General features: G+C 40.2%; 2 protein-coding genes across 8 annotated transcripts in view; one reads left to right on the top strand and one right to left on the bottom strand.

Annotated features, from left to right (window-relative positions):
- The window catches only part of CMSS1 (cms1 ribosomal small subunit homolog), a 217674-nt gene that overhangs the window by 56475 nt on the left and 145806 nt on the right, over window positions 1–15393 (bottom strand). For 3 of the 6 annotated variants that reach the window (XM_085588661.1, XM_085588671.1, XM_085588667.1), the window contains one exon: window positions 13357–13433. The exons of the other annotated variants lie outside the window; for them this stretch is intronic. In XM_085588661.1, coding sequence (XP_085444787.1) covers window positions 13357–13426 — 70 coding nt within the window. In that variant the 5' untranslated portion in view covers window positions 13427–13433. The remainder of the gene's footprint in view (window positions 1–13356; window positions 13434–15393) is intronic. 6 annotated transcript variants of the gene reach the window in all.
- FILIP1L (filamin A interacting protein 1 like) overlaps window positions 1–15393 on the top strand; it is a 183655-nt gene that overhangs the window by 25049 nt on the left and 143213 nt on the right. The window lies entirely within an intron of this gene.

Below are 15393 nucleotides of genomic sequence, written 5' to 3' on the forward strand. Positions count from 1 at the left end.
GGGTCTTACTGTGCCTTTGACTTAAATAGGAATTCTTTTCTGTTGGTGCAAAGAAATCCTGACTGAAGTCTTCAAACAGTGCCAATACATATGCTTATGGCTAAATACAACAATTGTGAAAAATGAGGCAATACAGCAGTTAGATCCATTACATGTTCTTGCAGTGACTAATAATTCCTTTTGTGTTTCAGAAGATTTTTAAGAGTCAATTGAAGCATGTGAAAATATCTAATGCGATTTTCCGAAGCACTGTATTTCTGAAGCTCTGCCAGTCATGTAGTAAATTGAACACAGCATTACGAAGTTATTCTCACACGTAACCACAGTAACTCTATGACACAGGTAATTTAAAGCCTTGTGAGATTCATTTACAGTTCTGGGTAAAGCACATTTCTGACAGTATTTCACTGGCAACTCTCTGAAGCTGTGTTTCAAAAACCAGAATGTAAATCTCACAGCCTCCTAGCTCCAGCAATTTACATCCTAAAAAACATTCAGAGTTTTTATCTTTTGCAGAATAGCTGAAATCCCATTCTCTTGCAAGACAATTTTTTTTTTCCTTAAACAATAAAAATAACAAGAGCTGTTAGCAGGTTGGAAGAGGGTCAATGAAACTAGTGTCATAGGCTATTTATTTCCTTTCTTTCAAACTCCATGGGGAGTCTAATGATCAAAACTTAGCAGAGTGCGTAAGTATGTTGTGTAACAGGATTGTTAGATCTCTTGGCTTCAGACTAAAAAGACTATAAACCAAAATTCCAATTATGGGTATTTCTTGATGCCTAGTGGTCTGTTATGCATTCCCAATATGGATAGTAATTTTCATCCTCTTGCCATTAAGATTTCTGATTAAAAAGCATTGCTGCAATACTTCCATGAAATTACTGTAATTTGGGAATTTTTCTTTTGGAAAGAATGTCACAGAATAATTAATGTGTCTATCAATTCCATTCTCTTCGTTAAAGCCAAAAAGGGAAGGGACGAATTATAACCACTTGCTTGCTTTGGCTATCACATTGACAAAATGTCATAGAATCACAGAATCATTTAGGTTGGAAACAGCCTTTGTGTTGGACCCACTTGGAGCATTTCCACAGCGGAAGCTCCATCTACTCCTGCCCACAGAGACCTGTCTGAACAGAGAGCACACACTCACAACAAACATCTGAAATAAAGCTGTGTCTTCCTAGAAACATCTGAACTAACACTTCATTGCTGGTCCACAAGAAAATGGAAAGCAGACAAATTTGAAGCATATTTTGTACTTATGCTTAAGTACAAAATATTTTGTACTTATGCTTCCTGGTTGCAGCTTAAAAAGTTGGTTTGATCAATGAAGTTCTCTGTTTCTCTGTGCTACTAAGGAATGCCTCACCTTTCTTTGTCTGATGAGACGGCCTGAGACTGGCCCCCAGCAGAGCCAATCTTTCCAAAGCTTTCCTTATTAAATGCTTCATCTGTTTGGAGGGGTTTTCTGTGCTGTAACCCAGTGAGCAACAAACAGTTTTGAGCTTCACCAGTGTGACTAAGCAAGGAATCCAGCCTGAGTGCCATAAACACCAAAAGACAAATCTTAGTCTAATTCAATGGCAAACTTCCTACAGATTTTGTGGAATTCAGAACTTACTTTCTAGTCAGACACTTATCTATTAAAAAAACAAAGAGGGTATCTGACATTAGACTTCCTCAATATACGTACTAATGTAAAGCTTTTTGCTACACTTTCACAAGCACCTAATGTTGAAACTTTTCTTCCAAAATTAAAATTTCACATCCTTTGGTATTTCTTACACAGTACTTTACCTTCTCACTCTCTTGGTATTTTACAAGCAGATCTTAGCATCATAAAACAACACACCACATATAAATACACACCGTATCAGATATAGCAGACTTCTCCCAAAGATATAGAATTCAGAAATTCTGCGGTCAGTTGAGCAGTTTTTCCTCTAATTAGCTAAGTCAGTCTCCCAGTAAATGCAAAGTAGCATTTCAGATCTTAATTTATTATTGGAACATTATTTCTTAACTCCTCAGAGAAAATACGGATACTTAACAAGCTTTTTTTAAAAAACCAGACCCAAATGCTCCTGAAATCAAAATGACCAGAACAAGAAGCTCAATCAGGAAATTAAATAAGTCCCTAAATTTCTGCACATGGCTGGACTTGCCTCAACAGGCCTTATACACATATGCAAAATATAAAATAAATTTGGTTAGATAATCTTGTAACCATAACTGTACATTTTATTACATATTTTGAATAGTTATTTGCTTCCAAAAAATGCTAATATGTAATTTAGCTGTTTCGTTTAGATATTTCTTTCTATCACTTTTCCAGAAGAAAACAGAATTCCTTGATTTTGGTTATTGGCCCTGAAAACTGGGGTAATTTGTTTCAAAGTCAGTCAAGCTGTGTCTGTTTTGTGGAGAGACAGCTAACATGTATTGTACACTACGAAGAAACCATCTGACCACTACTGGGTTTATAATTTCTCATATTTTAACACATTGAAGACAAAACACTTCAGGTAGAATATTAAAAAAGCAAGAGTCAACTTGCCCCAATCAGATGTACTGCATAGTTTAATTTTGGTACTAGCCAGTGGCAACTGAAGTGCAGAAGTGTTTCAATTTCTAATTATGCAGGCAAACTGGGAAAAGATGACCAGAAAAAACATAAATCAAGCTAACCATGTATAAAATTAAGATAAAGCACACATTCCATTTTATCCTTTGAAAAAACTCAAGTGGCCAGATTTCTGTAAGAAGCAGTACAAATTTAAGGAGCAGTGGATACTGTCATTAGATGATTCCTTACTCTGCACTTACCCCTTCCACAACTATTTGATGCACCAGAAGGTGATGGGAACAGCTGTGGTTTTGCTAATCCAAAACCCACACAGAGTTAAATGAGAGCTGACTAACATAACAAGGAGTTAACCCTTTAAATAAGATGTTGTAGGGCTCCTCCTCGAGGGATTTCTTAATTACAATAAAAACAATGTTCAAAATTCAGCTTCCATTGCTAGAATAAAAACAAATGCTGCTTCAGCTACCAGAATTAATGGCTTCAGTATCAGTGCAATGTAATTGTAGGCTTCAAAATAGCACTTTTCCTGAGGAGATTCCAGGCAATCCATCATCAAAACCTTTCAAAAGTAGGAGCCAAATTTAACTTCAGCACCTGATAGGACAGTATTATACAGACAGACTGGCACTAAAGGATTCTTATATAGGAGCTTACACAAAGCCCTCAAAAACGTGTGTTATCATAAAACATACTTAGACATCTCATGTGATCTCAGCAAGCAAGCATGGGTGAGTTCACCTCATATGGCACTAAAATCTATGCTGCAGATTTACTGCTTCCTTCTCCTCAACTAATGATGAAAGCCATTCTTCTTCCATGTTATCTCCTCCATTGAGCTCTTCAGGCTGCTGTGTTCTGCTAAAGACATAAAACTTCAGCCTTGGCTCTTTATTTGCACTAAACTATAGAAACGGATCTATCTTCTGCAGCTGCTAGCTAGTTCAAACCCCAATCTAGATTGTATTTGCCTCATCATATTTCCCCTTTGGTGATACCTGAGTAATTAGTTTTATTTTCTCCACACAAGACTGTTTTTCATATATTTTTCCTAATTGAACTGCCACAAGTTTTTCAAATGGAAGAAGAGTAAAGCTAGAAATTTGTTTTGGGGCAAGGGAACTGCTTTTAATTCTAACATTTTAAGATTCATTATATATGGGTCATCCAAACGAGCAAGATTTTAAAATTCAAAGGAAAGTAACTGTGATTAACAGATGGCTTTACAAGAGCAGTGGTAAATAAAATCTAGCCACTAGGCAAATTCTAACAAGCCAGATTGATCAATGTAAAGGAAAGAGGTGATGGCATCCAGCTACAAAATAAACACCACTACTTAAAAGGTATTTTTTAACAATCTTTGGAATTTATTGTTAAATTTTATTTGCATATTTTCCACTGAATTTTATGATAATGCCCATTAAGAGATGAAAGCTGTCATGTTGTGTTACTCTTCCTCTTATCCAAGCATTTTGGACACTGATTACAGCATTAGGAGGAACATCCAAAACTAAGGCACAGGGGCGTGAAAAGGCTATTAAAGGCCATCCTTTCATAGCAGAGTGAAAAGGCTTCAAGGAAGCACAACTGGATGTCACTCATTGGCAATGCTCAAAAAAGTCAGTTTGGCCATATAATTTCCTTCACTGCCTCTCCAGACCACTAGCTCAAGCTCCTGCTGCTCACCTGGTACCATCTAAAGCCTGAAAACACATATGGCTACCAGTCTCTAAAGAATTTCAGTTTGCATGTTCCTCATCTGCTTGGTTTTAGGTGGCTATCAGTAGGAGAATAAGTGGAATAGGCCTGATCTGGCAATGCTGTCACAGGAGCTGAGGCTGCACAGCCCCACGCTTCCAGTGCAGCCAGCAGCAAGGCTGGAAGTGTGTTCCCAGTGGAGACCACAGAGCCCTCCTCAGCTGAGCAGGAAGGGGTCTCCGAGTCTCCCAGTCATGTTTGTACACACACATGCATGTCCACACACATGAGCAATGCAGAGTCTGCCCAGTAGCCACTTCCAGATCCCAGTGCTCCCAGCTGCTGGCACCTGGACAAACAAGCCCACTCCAGCTGCTACCCAGATATCTCCAAAAAGTGCTCTGGCATTAATTCTTCTTGATGGGTTTCAGATCTGGACTCTGGGGCTGAGGCAGTTCTGGAAAGGACATAGATCTAATGTCCCTTCCTTTGAGTCTTTAGTTAGTTTTCTGCCCATCATTGTGTCCCTGTGCTCCTCTGGGCCTGGTGAGGTAGGACTTTGGTGGGCTGATGTCTCCAGTGATGGCCTGGGAGGAGTCCAGGGCAGGGTACCAGCTGGGATCCTGTGTCTGCCTTTGTCTGTGGTCACAAAATGTAGCAGATTGTCCCATGCTAGAGTGACCTGGCAATTGAAATGCCCTACCCCGCCTCCAGATTTATTTTCCTTTTCAATTAATTTATTTTTCTGTAATTGCTGAACATCTGCTCTTCCTGCTGAGCGTTTGGTATAACTTAGAGGAAGAATGAAAGGCATCCGTGTTGGAAGCACAAACAGAGGCACTTCATTTCAGACAAAACAATTCTCACAGAGAGCATGAAAATAAGTTCCAAACAAATGCAAAGGTGAATTTTCCAAATGCCAGTCCCCTTTGCTCTAGGAGATGCATTGAGCATTTGTCTGTGATTTGTTAAAACTTTTATTTTACTATCAGGCAAAGAACTGCATAAACCCCATTTGACACCAACCCTAGCTGTGTACCTTCAGGCTGGCCCCACGCAGAGCTCCCAGGCTGGCTTTGCCACACAGGATGCTTTCAGCGGGTCCAGCACATCCCCTCGGGAGGAGAGGAGGGGTGGTGGCCAGCAGAGCAGACAGGCCTCCCTGGCCCACGCAGGCAGAGCTGGGCTGGCCGACCACAGTCCTGCCAAAAGGTATTTTAGCTTTCTGACCAAGCACTGCAGGCAGCAGCCCGCTGCACTTATGGGGAGTTGCTAAGCATTTTGACCAATTCTTTCCAAGCATGGGGAAAATTACTGCTGCTTATGTAATGTGTCTTTTGCCAAACGGGAATCTGGGAGCTCAGCTGAGCTGACGCTAGCATTTAAGTTAAGGAGCCAAAACATTTTTCACCCTGATGTTCTTTCGGTTTCCACCATTGACTAGAGATTCTGTTAAAAAGTTTCAACAAAGTCCTAAATGCCACCTATAGCATTAGGATCAAGCAAGGTGTTTTGTTTGAGGTACATCTTGGAAGGCAAGTTTTGGGAATACAGGACATCAGGTCATACGTAGCAAAAGCAGCAGCACAACTGTGTAAGCCCCAGAGGGCCCAGAGACTGTGTCCCACCTGGATATTTATCCTGTGTGCCTGGGTACCCTGCTGACCTGTGGTTCCTGGAAAGACACAGCCCCAAGTGGCTTCAGACAACCCTCCCACCTTGTTTCTTAAATTGGAAACTTATTTAACCTCTTAATTGCCAGCACATAATTGCACTGATTTACAATCACAGTCTGTTTGTAATATATCCCTTGAAGAAGCTGAGATCATAGTTTTTATATCACTTAATATAAATATGTGTCATGGAAAGAAGATGTATATGCCAAGAAAAGAAAACAGAGACAATTAAGAAGGATCTCTCTCAACCAAAACAGCATACTGATTAATTGAAAGCCCGTTTTGTAATTTGTCAGAAAAAGGCAGCAATGAGTTCAAAATAATAAACATAAAATAAATACAGAAAAACCAACTGAAGGAAGCCTGTTATAGAAGTCTTTTACAGTAGTGATAAACTCCAAATCCTGGAAAACTTTAAATGGTTCAAGACCACATGTTCTTATCAGGTACAAAAGCTGACTTTTAACTGCATATGATTTAAGAAACAAAGCAACAGTAATACTATTCATATTACATCTGTGATTAGAAATGGCTCATCCAAAAAGAGGATGCCAACCCACCTGCTGCTCCTGTAACTTGAATTTGGGTCAATTCTTACCCTCAGTCAAGTTTGAACTAGCTTGAATGAGAGTTGATCCTACTGATGCTCAGAAAACCAATGCCTCAGGTTTAGAAACTTACCTGTTGTATATGTAACAGGAAAAACAGTCTGTTCTCATGGAACCTTAAAGGAAACAAGCCATGAGGGCATACTGGTACAAACAGGTGTGACAGAAATCACGAGCTCCCTCTTCTGTAAATACCTTTGGTTGGCAAAGCAATTCTTTGCCCTTGTATCTACTAAGGGATGACTTCAGCAAGGTTAAAGCAACAGCTGAAAGCAGCAATACAGTTTTTAACTGTTTTTAATTCAAAAGCCCCTAAACACTGTACAACAAGAAGCAAATTCAGCTAAACAGACAGATGGGTGTTTTGTGTATCTCTTCTCACTAAATAGATTTTAGATACCTTGTGGAAAGGATATACAAGTGGTGCAACGCCCAAGCCAGCCGCTGGCTGTGTCACTGCTGTAATTGAAAGGGTTGAATTTTCGTTATTCTCAAACCCAGTGTCCTGCAACAGCAGAAAATGCTTTCACATTTTTCTTACGTGCACGGCTAATAAACATGATGAACAGGTCTACTCTCTCATGACTCAGCATCAGGCAAGTTTGTTTTGGTAGCTATGGGCTTCTTTCCTCCGAAGCTGATCAGTACTTTCAACTGTTTTAGAAAACAAACAAAAAAACCTAAATAAAACCCCCACAAGCAAACAAATAAACCAAAAAGGCAAGGCCAAAGAGATGCAAAGACAAAGCAAGTTTACTTTACTTGATCTAGTTGACTACAACACAGCAACATAAAAATTCTGTCTTTCTTTAATACTATATTCCAGCTGAATGCCACGTGTAGGGGTAAGAGGAAGAGAGCCTTGTGACACTTGCAGGTACCTCACTGAAGTTTCCTGTGTGATGAACAGACCCATGTCAGGCAGTAAAGCTGATTCTCAGTGACCCAACGACAGGTGTCATCAACGTAACAGGAACTCGCAGCAGGGAAAAGCCACGGCTCAACGCCAGTGTCAGTGTCTTGGGCTTGACTCATTGCTAGTTATGCCAACACACTTCACATTGTCAAATTTACTTTGAAAATCTTACAGACTCCCCTAAAATTATTTCTGTAATAGCAACAAGTAAAAGCTGGAGTAGTGTGAGATACGATTCCAAACAGTGTGATGAAAATCTCACTCAAAAAAAAGAGAAAAACAAAGGAGAGATGGTGGATCTTGGCATTGGCTGCTGCTGCTGTTGCTTTGCTGCACTTTTCTTTAAGTAAAGCTACATTTTTAAACACTGACAGAGCTCAGTAAAATTTAGTAGCTATAACTTACAGTTAATCTTGGTTAGATTCTCCATCACCTGAAGTCCTTAAATCAATATTGGGTAACTCCTCAGAAGATAAGCTGTAGCTCAGCCAAGTTTATTGAGCTGTATAAAAAACTACAAGATTAGGCTCTCTGGTTTGTGTTTATGTAAGATTGCAACCATGACATAATGTCTCTAACCTTAAGTATCCACTAGGCTATAGAATATCTAAAATTCAAAGGCTGCATGTGGGAGCTATTGACTCTAGTATACGAAAGGTGGCCATGTAAAACATTATACAACAAACAAGAAAAAACCAGTGCAGTAACTCCAACATGGGCAACTTTGGTGAATTATGGAAAATTACTGCACATGCTATTATGCTGCAAATACAGTGCTGAAAATAAAATTCACATCTTATAACAAGACAAACAACTACAGAACATATCTGTCTTACCAGTGCCATGGCAACTGTAAAATAAAACACACACACTGACCTGAAATAGTAGCAACTTCTTCCCGTTAAGAATATTGCTTATAAGGGAACAAGCAAGAGCTGACTGACCACATATCCATAAAAGCTGGGAATGTTTTCTGTTTCCAGAAAGTGTTTCAATGCCTTTACTATTTTTACCAAAATAAAAAGAGACCAAAACAAAACAAAATTAAAAAAACAAACACTCAACCAAAACCTTAAGAAAGAAAGAAAGAAATAAAAAGGTGGCTTTGTCACTGATTTTACAGTCCCCAGATATATGAAGCTAACAAGCTGAACATATGCACACTTCAGGGACCTTCCATAATCCAAATCATCCAGTTTCCACTTGCCTCAGAATGTGCTGATAAAAACAAACTGCCTTAACCAGACCCTGATCCCACAGGCTGACCTAACCCTTACACACAAGCATCCCACTCTTTTGTCTCACCAAAGAGACAATGACCTGCTCACACAAGTAGGCTGACAAAGTAAAAAAGTAACAGCTGCATCTGCCCAGCCAGGGATTAACGGGCATTTCAGCCCTGTCTGTCCACTGATCAGCTTTCACATTACTAAGATTCTCTACTTTTATGCCATTAATTCCAGTGAATTTTTAAGAAATGCTATACATAATTGGATAGATCTATTGGAAAGGTGGTACCAGGTTCATTGGAGACTCCTTCCTAAAGAAAATTTCTTCTTCCTAAAGAAAATCTTGCACAGGATGTTTTACAGTTGTGTATCAGATATTGTCCCTTATCACTGATGGCAGATTTCAAAAGAGAGAGAAGTCCTGAAAATAGCAAACACCTAAAAATCTGGTAAAAAAATCAATGTGGAGAAAGGAGACTATAATCAGAGTATGCAGGGGGAAAGGCCCCAAATGTGAACTGTGCCATTGTCTGTCTTATTTGGTGGTACAGCACCAAAACAGCTTCTGAGAGGATGTGGCAGGCAATGGCTATTGCCAGTGTAGTATTCAACAATGAGAACAGTGTGGAGTCAGATGTATCCAAGCAGAAAAGGATACACATCCAGTCATTATCCTATTTTCAAGCCACAAACAGTTTGCATTTTGCTTGTTTAACCACAATATATTTTTTATATTAGCAAATGACTATGTATGTTCACAAGTTCTCCACATCTGAGCAAAAACTCCAAGCAGAAAATCCAGCCTAGAATCAAAAATAATTTCCTACACTAAATATAACTGTAACAGAAATAATCTTATGTACTGCACTGGACATTTAAATATTGTCCAGCATGCAAAAATAAGATCTAATACATATACTGACATATATCCCTTCATGTCTTTTCTCTGACTAACACAAAAGCCAGATTTACAAGTACTTCATAAATTTGTGAAAACTAACATGGAAACAGTTCTGCAGCTCAGTGACCTCTTGGAACCAACTCAACACAAGTGCTGTGCACACAGTCCTTCTCAGTAACACAAGCCTGTGAGCCACCAAATGGGAAGGAAAACAGCAAAACAACAGGCATGTGCTTGCATTTAATAACCAGAAACAGATTGCACTGCTATTCTCTACCCTGTTCACTGACTTTCTAAGAGGTCCCATTTAAACATCTAGAATAACTTCTCATGACTACTTAATCCAGTTCCCCAACTTGAAAGTCCTAACAGCTGCTGCTGTTTGAAGCATCCAGAACATTACTTGCATATACTTTGTAAAAATGGCATTTACTAGTAAAAGCAAAGCTGTTAAAGCTTAGGGGAAATAGCCTTGGGGTTTTCCCCTTCTGAGAACTTAAAGTTTTACGAGTGAGCCTAAAGGACTGCCAGACTACTAAAGTGACAACACATTACAAAAAAATTTCCTATGTGTTTTGCAAATTTGAAGTCAGCCACATTTCACTACTGACATCACGTTTTTTAATATCAGCTCTAATGAAATATAATTCTCTAATGACATAACTGTGAAGTACAGCATTTTCATTTCACTAGCTGGCAGAGAGGTTTTAGCCTTATTATTATTATTTCTTACGTAGAGCCAAAAGTGTTCTAGGTCCTGCGCAGACATGTTTGAAGACAAAACCTTTTCCTTGTATCTGCTGTAAGCACAGAGACCGCAGCACATCCAGCTTTACAGAACAGGTCAAGCATTTTCACATGACTGCTATGGCCAAGTCATATGGTACGACACAGGAGGAATAAGAGAAAAATGTAAGAAATAGTTTGCCTTCATCTTCTCTACTGTTTCAGTTTTACTAAATCTCTTCAGTAGGACTGGGAGAATGTCACTGTTAATTGGAAAAAATCCTACAGTCAATGAAGAAAATCCAGCCATCATCGCAAAAGCCTGAGGGGAGGGGAGGGCACAAACTGAGGATTAAAGTGACAGTCTTATTTTTAAATCTGGTTCTTCCTGAGGTCACAATTCCTCTACTGGATGAGAGAGGTATTTATTTTAGAATTGATACGTGCACAGCTCACAACTGTTTAACCATACACCAGTAACAATTTAAAAGCTCCCATTTGCAAATGACTGAACTAAGGATTTAACTGGGAAGAGCTCTGCCTTCCCTAGACCCTGAACGCCCAAGAAACAGGGATGACAAAAAAAGCTACACTTCTCCCATCAGGGCCTACACCCTCTGATGAATGAGATGAAATGCAAGCATGGAAGACAGCAAGTCAGAGAGAGAGAGACTTGTTTACTCCAAAGCCCTCCAGTAGTTGGTAGGAGCATCTGACATGGCCACTTTGTTCTGAATTTGTCGTGGGAGCAAGCAGCAATAACAATGTTGTACTCACCCCTTCACCTATACATCCTGCTCAATGCACATCTCTTCAGGTCTCCAATGGCGTTACTTGGGAAAGAAATTGTCTCAGTTTGGCTGTTGTCTGCATGTTATGCTTTGGGACCGAGCAGTGAGCCTGGTATCACCAAGTGCACTCCAAGGACACCTCCACATACAGCTACAGCTCCAGCTTAAGGAATTTGAGAGGGGTATCTCATGGCATAGTGAACAGTAACAAGCCTAGGCCTGACCTGCTCAAACATACACAGAGGGGATAAGCCATGCTGACAGGTACAAAGGAGATGCCTCTGCTGTGGCAACGTCTCCTAGTGGCTGTCATGAGTGGAAGGTAACAGGACCCAGTCTTTGCCACAGCGCTGATGCACACTCAGCTTGAAAAAGAGTAAGAATTCAGTACATTAAATTGAAAAGTGGCAAGAAAAGCCTCCAAAACCATAAAGGGCAGATGGCTGGCGACACTTAACAAAAAGGGTCATTTGCGGGGTTCATTTGCCAGCTTCTTGAATAAGCCTTGAGATAACACCTAGTTGGACTCGTAAAATACAAATGCACTGGACCAGCAGTAATTTTCCCTTTACACTGGACTCTTATCAGGGTATCTTGGTACCCTTGCTCTCCTTTTGCATCTTTCTGAAATCCCAAAGCACATTTTAATGGGTGTTTGCAGACACTGAACTGCAACCCAAACATGGTTTGAACTCTTAGTGAACTACTGACAGCTGCACATAACTTCTGTTTAGGGCTACAGCAGAAGCTGAAAAGAAATCATGTTTGATTTTTCTACTTTGGTGGGCAGGTGAGGAGAAATAATGCATTATGGTGCAGCTTGCAGTGGTGGTGGGTGTCTCTTTTGGGGATGCAGCTCATTTCTGTAAAGACAGCTATGAGGGATGAAGTAAGTGTTATCCTTCAGTTTCTCTAGACTGCTGACAAGCATTATTACACTGGTCTCCAATGCTGATGGAACACAGAAGAGAAAACACAGAGCATGACTTCCCAAAAACGGGCAAAAACTTTGGTCCTCTCTGGAGGATGCTCTGGGAAGAGGCAGAGGATAAATGGGGTCAGAACAGCCTCTCCCAGCTCCATGCAACCAAGGACAAATCAACAGGAAGAGAGATGTTACCTCCGAGGGGCTGTGTGAAGCTTGCGGCAGACAACAGCATGGTAAGGGAACAACTGCAATGTGTATCTGCTCTCCACGGCCAAGAGATCAGAATCAGCACACACTTGCTGGAAGCTTTGTCTCAGAAGGGAGAAAATCAAAGCCATGGAAGGATGGCAGGGTTTGTCCCACTGTAAATGCTGGCATTTGTAATGGAGCACAAAGTGTCACTGGATGCCTGTTGCAGACACTCATGGTTGGCTTTTCAGTGTCATGTAATGATGCTCTGTACTAAGATTTCATACAGTAGTAGCTCTTCAATTTAAGCAATTGCATTTTCTGCTTGTAGGAAATGGTCTCCTTTGACCATACCAAAAAAGCTGTTGTCCCACAAATCATATTGCCATAATCAGCTACCAACATATGTTTTAAGGCATGGCAATTTCTTAAGAGCTCTCACCTCTTTATTAAAGGACAATGAAAGCTTAAACCCAACAGAATACTCTTCCCCAAAAACAACATCCCTTTTATCAGGCACTGAAGCAATAAATGGCATAGGAAGGAGAAAAAAAAATTAAATAGTTACAAAAACTATCTAAAGCCTCTGTCTATGAACTCAAAAACTATTATTTTTCACACAGTTCTAGAGTCCTAATATGTAAAGTTATACTAAAGCAGTATTAAATCCTCTATATCTTCCACCTGCACAAATGAAGCTGTCCCCTCCTACCCCTCCACAGCTTCCAGCCTCAAATATCCTGGCATAAAATGATCAGACAAAATAGGTGACTTATGTTTTTATTGGTTCCTCCAGACTATGACGACATTTCCTAAAACACTGAGCCAGGAAACTATTAATGTCTCTGAAAAAGTGGAAAGGGTCAGGCTATTTTAAAGGATGTGTTTGCTAAGAGGCCTTTGTTATAGATGTATAGGCAACTTAATATTTGACTAATAATAACAAAAATATTTTGCATTGCTGTAACATTTCTATCTCCAAGATATATTGTGAACATATTTGTTACATTGTGTAACAAATATGCTCTTGTTTATCTTGAGTTATGAAAGCATTACCACTTTTTACCTTTCTGAGAATTAAAATAAGCACGTCAATAAGCTTACCTAAGATTTTGTAAAGTATTATATCCATTCCAAGATCAGAATTATCCACAGATCTGTATGTGCTCCTCATCTCAGGCCTTTATTGGAGAGAGAAATGAAATCAGTCTCAGCTTATCAACATAATAAAAATTAACGACCTGGGAGATTTTCTATATTTATCTCAGCTGTGTTGGCCTGCATTTGGCAGCACAAGTCAGGTCAGGCACTTGCAGGTGGGGTCAGAGATCCCTTAAAAGCTCTGTGTAATAAACAAACACTAAACCAGAGCAACCAGTACTCTAACAGGAACATAACACAATGCATGCCTCAAAACTTTCCAGTTTTCTAGCACATTCTACGTGTACATAGCTCTTAATTTTGGCTGCTTTGTCAGTAGGTCTGGGAAATATCAAGGGGGACACAAAGCACTTGCACAAAAGCCTCGGAAGTAAAGATGCTCCAAAGACATCACCACTTCTCTTGTGGCCAGAACAGTCACCCACAAGCCCAGCTCTGATCCTGGCTGCAGACGTGTGAAGGTCAGTTCCCTAGCTCAGGAGTGCAGAGCAGATAGCACCACGTATTTCACACAGGAGAGCACTGAGGCATCCCAAAAGAAGTACAAGTCGCCCTGGTTTTACTGACTAAGGAACTTCACTCTTCTGTCATGTCTCAAACAATCACAGTCGAGTGAGACGACAGATGCTGCAGGTAAAACTCCCACTATTTCACAGTGCCACCTCCTGGGCAAGCAAGACTGGGAAAAAACCCTGGTGTCCCTTCTCTACTGCAGCATCCAACGTTTCAGTGCCACCTCCCAAGCTCTGGCAGGCAGGCTCTGTTCTCAGAAGGCAGCCATGAATTCACGAAAGAAGAGCAGATTGTTTGCGGCTCTCCCCGTGAAACGGGAGCTGCAGTAATCCCACACTGGAGCGCAGCTGTATCTGCATAGGCACAAACCCACAGGATTAAGTTCACTCTGGGTTGCTGGCTAATCACAAATTAGCAGTCAGGGCTTCCTTTCAACATCCAAACAGGAAATGGGAGTGGAGGAAATGAAAGCTTAATAATTTTTTTGCATGTTAACAAGTTACATGAGCCACGCCAATAAAAAAGCTTTGCTAAACCTAGCACACGGTTTGTCCCAAAATGGCAAGCATTTATCTTTAAAACCAAGCTGTGCATTTTGGAAAGACAACGGATGTAGACATTTAAACCAGCACAATTTGATTTCCAGGATAAGAGGACATCAAGCAGTGATCCGAGAGGATCCTAGTTTACTGTAATCACTAGTGTTGAGACTACAATCCCCAAACCGAACCCAAGGTGGTAATCCTGCCATCTCTCTTGAAATTTAGTGAAAAAAAAAAAACAGGATTAGAAGGGCAACATTTTACTTATCACAAACCATTAAGTCTATAAAGGCCTCTGACAAAGGAGCAAGAAGATCAGGCCTAATGTTAGCTCAATTTCTTTCCACTATCTTTTTGGGGTACTGTACTCTTTGGCTCTGCACACCCTGTAATATTTACTGGCCACACACAGTTAAGTGTCAGGAAAGCTGGGAAATAAATTCCCTGTAAGACACTGAGAACCCTAAAATGCCTATAGGAGCACAGGACTTTCAGGCCTCCACGTCAAACACAGCAAGGAAATCTCTCCATCTTTAGGTTAAGAGATCACAGCGCCTGACAACTGGGAAAAGCCTGGCCCATAACACAGTCCTAATTTGGTACTATCTTCACAGCAGAAGGAAGAAAAACAATTTTGTGCAACTGCTGAGCAATTCTCAAGAGTTCAAGACAGATGAAAAGGACAGTTTCTTGGTTGCCTGAAGATATTAAGACAGATTAGGAACAAAAGTAAAATGACTTAAATGGGTGGATGTAGACTGATGTTTTGAGGGAATAAAGCTGCAAGGTAGAATTCCTTGTTTTTTATGGACCCAATGAAAAAAAAAAATCTCTTAGAAGAACTCCACAATATAGAAAGAGATTACTTCAGTGGGCTGCATGAAGAACAGAACAGAAGCAAAGGAACTTAGAAAAGAAACCCTGC

The sequence above is a fragment of the Lonchura striata genome, chromosome 1 (genome assembly GCF_050655825.1).
Source record: "Lonchura striata isolate lonStrDom1 chromosome 1, ASM5065582v1, whole genome shotgun sequence".
In the NCBI taxonomy this organism is placed as follows: domain Eukaryota; kingdom Metazoa; phylum Chordata; class Aves; order Passeriformes; family Estrildidae; genus Lonchura; species Lonchura striata.